This window comes from Copidosoma floridanum, unplaced genomic scaffold, assembly GCF_036245765.1.
Source record: "Copidosoma floridanum isolate Cflo_tuat_1 unplaced genomic scaffold, Cflo_Japanese_pri ptg000013l, whole genome shotgun sequence".
Classification (NCBI taxonomy): Eukaryota; Metazoa; Arthropoda; class Insecta; order Hymenoptera; family Encyrtidae; genus Copidosoma; species Copidosoma floridanum.
In genome coordinates, this window is record NW_028321890.1 from 15,783,303 (window position 1) to 15,795,504 (window position 12,202).

The 12,202-nt window shown below is 36.1% G+C and overlaps 1 protein-coding gene across 3 annotated transcripts; it reads right to left on the reverse strand.

The window, feature by feature from the left end:
• Positions 1–3,014: 3,014 nt before the first annotated feature.
• Positions 3,015–11,787, reverse strand: FipoQ (F-box/LRR-repeat protein FipoQ). 3 transcript variants are annotated; one of them, XM_014361485.2, is made up of 7 exons: positions 11,653–11,787; positions 7,903–8,102; positions 6,832–7,106; positions 5,717–5,983; positions 5,265–5,634; positions 3,610–3,813; positions 3,015–3,488 (listed from the first exon to the last, which is right to left on the reverse strand). In XM_014361485.2, exons 1-7 carry the CDS (start codon positions 11,770–11,772, stop codon positions 3,353–3,355), a joined length of 1,572 nt encoding a protein of 523 aa, XP_014216971.2. In that variant the 5' UTR covers positions 11,773–11,787; the 3' UTR covers positions 3,015–3,352. The 3 variants fall into 3 exon arrangements, with proteins under 3 accessions (XP_014216971.2, XP_014216973.2, XP_089447313.1); XM_014361487.2 differs by lacking the exon at positions 11,653–11,787 and adding an exon at positions 8,230–8,417; XM_089591187.1 differs by lacking the exon at positions 11,653–11,787 and adding an exon at positions 8,183–8,417 and having other exon boundaries at positions 7,903–8,103.
• Between the last annotated feature and the right edge of the window lie 415 nt (positions 11,788–12,202).

The following is a 12,202-nucleotide window of genomic DNA, read 5'->3' on the forward strand; positions in this document are numbered from 1 at the left end:
TTGACGCTCCTTCGACGCCGAGTCCTTTTTTTCGTTTTTGAGCGAATGGATTATGTGTGTACATGCAGTTATTATGTGTAATGCGGACCGTTTGTTTTAAGAGTGTGTACGCCGTTCGTCGCCAAACGGGACGTTAGTCGCGTCACCACAACAAAAGCCTCACCTTGGATACTTGGATTATAATATGGTCTTTGTGATCCCATAGGTACTTAATACTAAATAGTAAAGAAATTTTTTTTTTTTTTTTAAGGCTGACACTTTCTTCGATACGACGAGTGATTTTGTTTAGCGAACAATAATGGGATTTTTCTAATGGAAACTTTGTTTAAATTTCGAGCTTTAAATTTAGTTTTTTACTTCTTTATATGAGACACGTACATACTTATTTTTTATTTTGATTTTTACGTATACACTTTTTTACAAGCTTATATATGCGTCTATCAAAAGCGACTTTGGCAATCAATTATTTGAGTTAGGCATTGTCTTAAACTAAATATTGAATAAACAAAAAAGTTAACGATTTTTCGGATAATTCATCATCAATTTACTTCATTAAAAAGAAATCAAGAAAATTTTATTAAGATCAGAAAAAATTTTTCCAATTTAAACTTCTGACTAAATTACGTTGCTAATTTGCTAATTATTATAACTAATTACGTTATAAGTTGCTAATTAGCAACATTATAACTACTGAATAGATAAATTTTTAGGATACGGCGTATCTATTCAATAGTAAGTACAAAAATTTTTTTTAAACATATAAAAATGATTACACTAAAAGAAAAAAATTATAAAAATTATAGAGAAATTCCAGAAAAAATTTCCTGTTCTGCACAGTTAATCGGATGCAAGCTGATAAACAAGGAAAAAATTACTATTTTTAATAGTAAAGATCATTGTTTTAACAGTTAAAATTATAGCTTGAATAGTAAAAATTATTGTTAGCACAGTAAAAATTACCATGCCGGAACAGTAAATATTAAAAGGATCGATTAATAAATTTTACTTTCCCATACAAAAATTTTTGCTGTTTTAACCATGATTTTCACTTTTTGAACTATAATTTTCACAGTTAAAAATAATAATTTTCTCCTTTTTTGCCGGCTTGCATTCGATTTACTGGGCAGAATGGTAATTTTTCTGAAATTTAACTATAATTTTTATAATTTTTTTCTCTCAGTGTATACAATAATCAGGATTGCGCGAATCGCGTCTAATATAGCTAGTCTCTTTTAAATACGATCCTCTATATTCTACAAATACAATATAAAATGAAAAATAAATAAAACATCAATTTACTTTATAATAAATAAAATTTAAAAATATTTCACCAATATTCTTAAAAAAAAAAAAAATGTAATATAAACACTTAAAAACACCATGTAATCTACAAATGTATAAAATGAGAAATTTTTGTATAGTAAAACAAATTACAGTTCATAAAATATCAATACGTTTTATTAAAAACAACGTTAAATATAATGTATGTTCAAAAAAGTTAATTTCATAAAAATCAAAAAAACGCTAGAGTCCCAAGCTTTTTTTTTATTCACAAATAATTGACCATAAAAAACTCACCCTTTGTAGATCTCCTACGTGGTATCATCCATCATAGATTAAATGTAGAACTTGTTCGTGTATTTATTTTGAACAATGAATTTGAGGTATAATTTGATTTTTTTTTTTTTTTTTACTATATTATACGGTTGAAAATTTTGTAATTTAGTAAATTATACAAATTAAATATCAAAATTACATAAATTTTGTTTATTTTTTGACTGAAAATAATATAAATAAATACACATAACTAGTGTACGATAACAATTTACATAAGGCAGAATTACACAAGATTTCTGTATTTTTAACGAGATATTTGTGTCAGGTATAACCAACAAAAAATTTGTGTAGTCTGCTTGTTCAATTTTAAACATATTTTTTTGTTTAAAATTGATCAGATATCAAAGTTACGTTTCAAAAAAAAGTTCTCACTGGATTCTGATTTTTTGATAGATTTTGACTCAGATTCTATCTTTTTTTTGCAGCGTGATGCATTAAGAATGTTGTATGATAAAAAAAATTTGTAACCGTGTTTCTCCTTTGTTCACATAAACAGAAATTATAATAAAGATAAATCATATCAAAGTTTCGGAGTATGGATAAAATACATCACTATTTTCAAAAATCCATCAAAAACTTAGACCTGTTCTATTTTTGTTATTTTTTGATTATATAGAAAAGAAAAATACGTATCCAATAATTTTTTGTTACCTACCTGATAGATCAAGTAGATTTTTCAATCCAAAATACCAATTTTATAGAGTTAAGATCAGCTGTCTCAAAATTTTTTACAGCATTTTTATAATTTTTGCATTCAAATAAAGGCTCAACACGCGAAACAACTGAAATGATGCGAATTTATTCATTTCAAAATGTGATAAAATGCCCCTGTAGAAAAATTTCTATCTAATAAAAAAATGAAAATTGCACTTGCTTTAACGTAGATAGTTAATAATTTTATTTAAAAAGAATAATCTAATCTAATTAAAACCTAAATTTTTTTGTACATTAAGTACGTCACTTCATGCTCCATTATATTGTAACTTAAAAATATTTTGAATTATTTTTGTTAAAAGATAATTAGCAAAATACATTTAACGCAATCGCTAATTAAACTCTCTACTTTAAATGTTATGTTGAGGATTAATCATTGAAGTTAAGGAATTTAATCAATATTATTTTTATTTAAAGTTAAAATCATACAGATTCATAATTATTTTCAGTATGCTAAATCGATTATTGTCTACACACACATACAGTGTACCACGGTGATGTATGAATTAAAAAAATTAACTTGAATGTTTTGTTGAGTGCAATTAGAAAAATAAATATTTGACTAACATTTTTTATACTTGAGTATTACGCTATTGTGATATGGTATCGCAGCTTGGAAAACATCAATTTTCATCAGTATGAACTTTATTGATTTTTTTATCCAGGCCAAATACCTTAAAAAAATAATATTGAAGTTTTAGAGAAAAGCGTTGACACGTTTACAACAAAAGCTAGTCATATGCACATATCATTCTCACGGAAAAGTTGCTAGTCTTGTCCATTTCCGATTTTTATTGTCAAAGTAGTATTAAATATTTAAATGAGGTATCCAATTTCGTCCTTTTTTTCTATGTATAAAAATATATCTACAAGTTCCACTTTTGGCGTAATGAAACTGTACAAAGCAACCAACATCGTTCCTTATATATAAAATTTTTGACACGGTCCATTAAACATAGTATGAACAAATGAAACACTATAAACAGGCGCACTTTGATTTTTCGTAACCAATAGATTTTCATCAGTTGAAAATCAAATCCTTGTAGTTTTGTAACAGGTAGTAGTTGGACACTCGGCAGCACGTTGTCGTGCGTACTACGGTATTTCGATCGGCGCGCTCGAAGTTCGCTTTAACGATCTCGTAATATCTTCCGTCGCTGAAATTGAAAATACACACAATTATCAGGATACGATTGAGTGGTTGAATACAATTTAATTTAATTTATTATTTACGGATACAAATATTTATTTTCCTGTGGAATTTGTAATTTTGTTTACCTTAGGGCTAAGCATCTAAGTTTTATGCATTTAACTCGCAGAATATCAATGGCCTTTTGACTTTTGTCGGAAAACCTCAAATTTTCTGGATCCCAGCGTAATTCCAGGCGCTCCAAGTTAGGACAGTTGTTGGCTATCCCATCCATGAGCTGATCTACATGGATGTTGACACCTAGCCTTTCTTGAGTACCCATGATAATGATTCTTTGAAATATAAAAAACAGTATTAATATAATGTACGCAATAACATTAATAAAATTATTGCAAGTTGCAAATGTTTTTGCTCTCGATTGATAGTTCTTAGTCATACAAAGTTCAGATTAATTAGGAAAATAAGCTCAAATTGCGCCGTTCATGGGATTTTTGTAAGTTAAATGAAGGGGTCATGAGGTTTAAGGATCAAGATAAGTTTAAATTACGAAGTTATCGATTTTGAAATTTTAGTTGTATGAACTTTTCAGTGCATAATTTTGATTTTTGGAGTATGAGAGATTTTTTGTACAAAATGTACTTGTTTATCGCTGAGTCAGTGATTCTAAGTATGCGTCCAATAGTTGAAGGTAATACGACTGTCAAAATTAAAAATTGCGGTCAAATGTTTTTTCATTAATTTATCGGTTATAATTTCATAATAAAATTTTGCCTACAATAACCTCTGTACATTAGACATTAAGTTTACTAAGTTTTAAATCCACACAAATTATATTTTAAAGCATTTTGGTCATAATTTATTAAATCATAGCGAATTACGCTCTTATCAATTTTAGTAACCTTTCAAAATTGCAGTTGTATTTTACCTTTGAAGATAAAAGTCAAATGAAGAAATTACAACTTTAAAAAGATATTTAATCATCCTACGTAAGCTGATACTACTTTCGAATTAATTTATTTACCTTTAAAATTAATCTTTTGCACAATTCTTGGATATCCTTCTACTTACGTGTCCTGTCCAATTTTAGTCCCTCAATTGTAATTATAACCAAACTACCAAAATAAAAACTGTGTCTAGAAATAATTAATGAGGCATACTAAAATTAAAAATAATTAAATTTATCTCTGCAGGAAAACAGACGCAAAAATTTTTGCTACTGTTTTATGTATCTTATTGTATACTCTAGTCAAAATATAAAATAAAAAAAAAAAATTTATTACCAACTGAGAGATAACGTTAAGTACGATTCAAAAGAAGCTCAGTGAGATCCATCGGTTTCATTTGTGCAATAACTTATACCTTAGCACTCCTTGTCACATGTGTCTAGATATCCAGCAAGTAAGTAATATTATACACTTTGACATGAAATTAGCTGACTTAAATTTTTTTCGAAAAAAATTAGTCATTGTATCAAATAGATATCTCTATCAATTTAAGCGCATCCCCTCAAAATAAAGCAATTAAGATACCACTTATCACCCACTATACCATGTATCGAGTATAAAACTTTCGTCAGTTTGTTGATTACATCATAATTTTTTTATCTATATGTTGTTTTACCATACTGTTGTCAAACAAGGTAACCTATGGTAATGTAGAAATAACAAACCCAATATCTTTGATATTTAAAACACAAAGGAGCCACTTGGCGAGAACAAATCGTCTTGGAAGGGTTGTGATTAGTATGTATATTATATTATGTAGTCGCACAAACGATCCTTACTTGGCATTGGTCAGAATCGGCAAGACGCTCTGCCAAAGCTGATCGGTGATGTGCGGCATACCCGACAAAGCGATGGCCCAGAGCTGATGGCCGTGCCGCGAGAGAAACTTGTGCAACGAGTCGTCGCTGAGATTGTCCGAGCTGTCCAGGTCGAGGGCTATGAGGTTGCGCGGATTCCCGAGCTCCATCCACGCCTTGAGCACGCTGTCGTTGAAGCCGTTCAGCTGGCCGGCGCTCAAGAACCGCAGCCCCGGGATCCTCGACAGCATGTCGATCAGGCACTCGGTCGTGAGGTCGGTCGCCGTCACGTCCAGCTCCTGGATGCTCGACTTCTCCCACTCGACCTGCATCACGTGCTCGCTCTGCAGATCTGAAAGTACGGACGATACCATTTTTCAATCGTGCAATGTGCGGGTCGTTTGTGAGGCGAAACGAGCGCCCAAAATACTCACTGGTTCCCTGCATGAGAAGGCACCGCAGTCTCCGGCTCCTCTGGAAAAGCGTCTTCATGGTCGAGCCCGTGACCTTGGAGCAAAAGTTCACGGCCAGGCACTCGAGCTGTATGCAGTTGGACGAGAATGCGTCTATGTGCGAGTCGTCCACGAAGTTGATGCCGTACAGGTTGATCACCCGGAGGTTTGGCGTTGCTGATTTGAGCTTGTGGACGTTTATCACCTCGTAGATCTCCTCCTCTTCCTCCTCGATCTTCTCGTAAGTGCCTGAAAACCCCGCCCCGAGTCAGTGCCCTCTGCTCCCCAACCCTCCGGGGTTACCGAGGTAACAAAGTGTTGAAATTAGAAAGTTGACCACCGCTCTTACGTTTTTTTTTTTCAAAGTTCATTCACGAGAATGAGGAAATTCCAGTGATTAAGGTGGCTTGGGTATTATAGGTGCCGTATGTACCAAGCGAGGGCCCTTTAAGGTTCTATGAAAAATATTTTTTGTTCAATGTCATGATTATTGAATATTTAAATTACATATTCCAGTTCAAGGGTTTTGTGGGCCTAAAAAGTTAGAAAATAACGATAAAAAGAATAATAATAATAACAATAAAAACTCATCATTTTAATATGCGCATGCGCAGAAGACGACAAATCACTTTTCTCCTTATTTTCTTAAAATCGAAATGGTTTACATATAATTTTCACGAATCTAAAAGATTACTTATAAAAAAAGGTACAAATACAATTTTTATTCGTAAAGGTTTGTCATTCACTTTTTAAGTTATAGGCGTTTTAGTGATAAATCCCGCAAGACTGCGTATTAAATTGATGATTTTATGGTAGCGTTTTTCTGTAAAATTAAGTAGTTGACCCTAGTATTTTGTATAGCAAATTAATTAGGTACACTTTATTTACATTATTTCGAGATTTCAGCGATTTTTATCATTCCAGTAAAAATCACCCAAGCCACCTTAAGACAGTGACTTATCGCGAGTTTTGTAATTTTGAAGGTTCGCGTTTCCTTCGAATAACGGTGACTAGTAGTATAAAAACAAGAGTCCTCAGGTTATTTCTAACTTCAAACAAATCTCCCCCCCCCGCCCACAGATTCAGCTGCAACAAACCTATGAGGTGAAGGATCTCGAGGCCGTTGATGAAGTTGTAAATCTTGCGCATGAAGCCCTCCATGAATATGACCTCGGACAAGCAGATGCACATGTACTTGAGTTTGGCAGGGAACGTCTGCATCTCGGAAAAGTCGTGGAGCTGCATGGCCGTGGAAAAGTCGAGCAGCATGTGCGTAAGGTTCGGACACTTGTTTGACAACTCGTGCAGCACCGTGTGGGTTATCAGCTCGATTGGTAGCTCGATGTAGCGCAACGACGCCGCGAACCGATTGCTGTGTGGGACACGACGCAGTTAGTAAGGAATGTTTTTTTTTTTTTTTTTTTTTTCGTTTAACCACTAATTTTTGTTCGGCAATAATGCACTACACTGAGAAAATAAAAAAAAAACAATAAAAACTATAAAGAAATTCCAGCAAAAATTACCATTCTGCACAGTAAATCGAATGCAAGATGACAAAAATGGGAAAAATTATTATTTTTAACAGTAAAAATTATGCTTTAAATAATAAGAATTATAGGTTAAATAATAAACATTTCTATGTGGAAAAGTAAAATTTATCAACCGATCCTTTTATAGTTTACTGTTCCAGGAGAGTAATTTTAACTGTTCTAACCATAATTCTTACTATTCAAGCCATAATTTTAACTGTTAAAACAGTAATCTTTACTGTTCAAAATAATAATAATTTTTTCCTTTTTGCCAACGTGCATCTGATTTACAGTGCAAAATGGAATTTTTTGCTTGAACTTCTGTATAATTTTTTTTGTTTTTTTTTTCTCTTAGTGTATGCGTTGATCGAATCAACACCCGGACAATATGTATACAAAAACGTTGTGATGGATAAAATTAGTTGGACGATGTTGTATATTTTGGAATTAGTAGACAAAAAATGTGTCATTTATAATCAAAATGATGTAATATATTGTCTCCAAGTTCCTCTATTGTCACGAGGTAACTTTTTGTTTGAAACAATAGTCGATCAATCGACACGTCATAAAAAAAAAAAAAAAAAAAAAATTATGCAATGCAACTGACACTACTACCATAACAATCATCGGGCGGCTCACCTGATCAATTGAAGGAGAAATTCAAGGGAATTGACGTGAAGGCCGCTGATTTCCGGCCTCAGAGAAACGTGCGACCATAGCTTCGAGTCGTAAGCGATCTGCCGCCAGCGCTTGCAAACCGTGGCCATCCGACATATCTCCCGATGGGAGAGGTAGTTGAACACGTTCAGTATCACCTTGTCCGGCAGCTTCTCTATCGTCTACGAACAGTTTGACAATTCATACACGGGAACAAAAAAAACCAAAGTACATGTAGATATAGGGAGGAATCGGAGGGAAAAGAAAATGCCCATCGGTCCGTATACTCCTTCGGCGGAAATTACTCACGGTGTTGGCGAACCGACTTTTAATGACCCCGCCCTCGGAGACGTACATCTGCGAGGTCTCAACTGCTATCTGGCCCCAAACGTCCAAACCCTCCATTTTCCCCGGTAAAACACTCGAGCCCCTTTGTCTTCGACCCAAACACCTCGATCACGTAATCACGGGGAAATCGATGGTTTTACCCGTTGACGGTGGAACTGCAGTTATTGGGCGGATTTCGCGAGTAAAGCCGTGTTTGGATTGCGCGTGCGCGACTACGGACTAAATATACACCGCGAGACTCGGTTGGAGGCTTAAATTAAAACACGCGCACCTACACGAGCTACGCGAGTGCAGCGCGTACTGCAGCCTGGACCGATCGTGCAATCCTATTGTACGTGTACTGTACGATGACGGGCGTGACAGCCCGACAGGTCTATTTTTGGGAACCGTCTCCCTTTGACGAGTTCATCTTACGTCGAGACGCGCCGATTGTTTGGAGATATACGAAAAGTACCGATGCGATTGATTTTTCGTTATTTATGGCAATTTTGACGTTTGGCGCGATGAAAAGTATTGCTTCGGCTTGGTAATTGTTAAATTCTCATCGCGCCTCTCGATCCGTGCCAAAAGAGCGCTCTTAGTGCTAGATAGGTATTTGGCCGCGTTTTGTGCCTTTGATTTATTTACCGTTTGAGAGTTTCTCGCTGAATATAATTCAATTCCCAATAATCACTCGTATATTTCGGGAAAATTTTGCAACGCTATTCACTGCGGAAGAGAACGATTTTTTTAGACTGCCCTTCCCTTGTATCTTCATTACCACGATTGATCGATGAGTTTGCAAACGTCACATTTAGGTGGAGACGTGACTTTTAAAATAAAATTAACTACATTGTTTTCACTAGTACCGGTGTTTCTCCGATTTGCCAATATCGATAAAAAAGTAGTTTACGAAATTGCATGCTTTCCAAACAAAAACTCGTAAATGTTTAAAGTGTGGAAACCATTGCGAGTACTAGATCAAAATTTTTCACGAGAAGAAGAATCTTGATTGACTATAGAGTTACCTAATAAGCCGCTCGAAAATTTCGGCTATAATTTCTGAGACGTAATAATATTGTTTCGCAATATTTTGATTGCTCCATTTAATTATTTATTCATTTTCCAACAGGAGACAATCATTAAAAGTGCAGGGGAAGTCGTCGATTGCGTTGATACTTATAAAGTATACTTATAGTCAGGGATTCGTAAAATTTTCTTCAAGTTGTTGAGTACAGCGAATTTAATCAAGTAACCAATAGCAATTCAAAAAGTTGCTTTTGTTAAATTTTAACTTAACTTTCGTGCGAAAAGTAGAAGAAAAAAAAATCAGACGATCAGATGATGTACAAAATTTTCGAATAATATTTTTCAACATAAAACGTTCCTTCAAAATACTGCACGTATCATCGAAAAGCAATTTTTTTCAAGCATCCGGACAAGTATTACCGTAACTTTATTCATGAGGGGGGGGAAAAAAAAACCCAATCGTCCGATCCAACAGTGTCAATATCGCGCCCACAATTACCGTGTTCTTTTTCCTCCTAATGCTACCAGTGCGGATCTGCAGGTCGTCGCCGCGCGACATCGCGCTGGTCGCGTGCTCGACGTTCAACTGATTCCAGTTACTCATCCTTCTCACCTCGTAACACGACAATTTAACACAGCCCCTGCTGTCTCTCCCTCTGCTGCACCCACTCGAAAAGCTGCACGCGCACTCGCTCACATACACGCACAAGAGTCCCTTGTCGTATATGTACAATGTGTATGTGTGTATTGCACGTTTGTCGCGAAATCGGCCGTAAATCAGCTGCACCGACTACAATGGCGAGCATCGGTGTATTTCGCGGGCCTCCGGGACCAAAAGCGAGAGGATGGCTCGGCACGCCCGCGCGCACTGCGTTTACAGCGTCCAGCCGACTCAGCGACTTTTTAATTAGTTATAAATAAAGTCTCGGGGCGTGCGGCCAATGGTGAAACCTGCATCCCCTCCTTGATTGTTTGTTTGTTTTTTTTTTTTTTTTTTTTTTTTTTTTTGTATCCCCTTCCCTCCCCGCACCGTGTCGAGAGATCGGGTTCGACACGATGGCATCGATACGTCGCGCGCGAGCCCGAATATCTGCGCCTTTCGAGAACCCGCGCGTCGACATCCCCGAAAAGAGTGGCTTTTCTTTGGTTACTTCGGCGTGGAATTTTTACGAGCCCTTCTTGACATCTGGAAAGTTGATTTTTTGTTTTTTTTTTCTACTTGTTTGGTGCAAAAAGTTGACCCCGTGAAAGTGGGGAGTGGGTTTTGAAAATAACATTTTGACGATTATTGAACTCAATCATCAGCGGCGCATACCTTTCGAGTGATTATAATCGATGCGATAATATTGCTGCTAATTGCCAAGAGACACGTTCGAGAGAGGAGCTCGTTTGAAAAGTTGAATCGCTGCCAAAGTGAAATTTTTCGCGTTCACCCTTGGGGCTTTTGGGATTGGATTTTTTTTTTTTTGCTTTGACTTTGTGTTTATTGTAGGCGTAAAACTTTGGTCGTATTTTTTATGCATATATCATCGTCGTTGATGCAAATTTTCGAAATATTTCGGAAATAGTGTAACTCGTGTGTTTTCACGAAATTCGTTTTATTTTGTCTATTTTTCTTTCAATTTAAGCAAAAAGCGCGTGAAATCATTAGCATAACATATATGATACACTGAAAAACAAATTTTCTTAAGCAAACAATCTCTTTAAATAAGATTTTTCTTTGATGTTACTTTAACAATTAGTATTCATCTCAGACAAGAAAATATTCTTGATGATGTACGAAAGTATTATATTGTTTCAAGAAAATATTTACTCGAGTAAGTTTTTGTTCCCTGTGTAAAAAAGTGAAAAAATTTCTGAAAAATCGTGATCGATTGACTAATTTTTTCTGCATTGTCATAAACCAAGTCTTATTTTCTTTTTCTAACTCATTACACAATAAAATATCAAAAAAAAAGTTTTTTTTTTTTTTTTCCAATACCACTAGTAAAAAATTGACGAACACATCAAAAAGCCACTTTTTACGGTGTAATTTTAGCATTCTGGGAGAAAAACACGCGCTCAACAATCGCTTTTCGGTACTTTTCAAGTGGTCGAAACCAATCGCTATTTATACTCGGACAGCTTCATCCCGCAGCTCTGGCGGCGTGTTGTATCTATATGACGTATACCTACACTGAAAAAGCTCATCGCACGAATCAATAAGTCAAACTCGTCCCAACACACTTTGCCTCACAAAAACTGTCAATTTTATAAATAAAACTACACTCGTTCGCCCAATTGATTCCTCCGTGCCACTCAAACCGTGCAAGTAAAGATCAGCAAAAACCAATCGGTATAAAAACCCAAGTTGACAACACGTCACTCCGTGCTCACCGTGTTGGACTTCCTGATGTACCTCTCCGGGTCCAGGCCCTCCTGTTGGGGCCCGTTGAGATGCTGGAGCGCGGCCTCGACGCTCAACGCCTGCCAATTGGACATCCTGCGGACATCCATCGTGACGGGGGAGGAGGAGGATGATCGTACGAGGTTTCCAGTTGTCGATCGACGGCCGCGAAAATAAACGCCGGGGAGGGCGCACCGTGCGACACCGAGCGACGTGAAACAGTGAGAGAAACGTGTGGCTCGTGAGAGATCGTCTTTTCGGACTGAGATTGGAAGGCGCGCGTGGGGGAGCGAGGAGTATAATACACAGAGGGGATGGTGTATTTTTTTTCTTTTTCCTTTTTTTTCACACGCTATGTTGCACGCATTTAAGCTCTGTACCATTGGTGCACCTCCGGATCGGATATCAAAGGAGGGAGGAAGCTTCTGGCACTATGCAAGCCCCAGGCTCGCGCGGTGACGTTGCCCATTGCGTTTTACACCGCGCGGTCATCGCATGCACACGCACACACACACAGAAACCATCGTCACTTTTCACGAA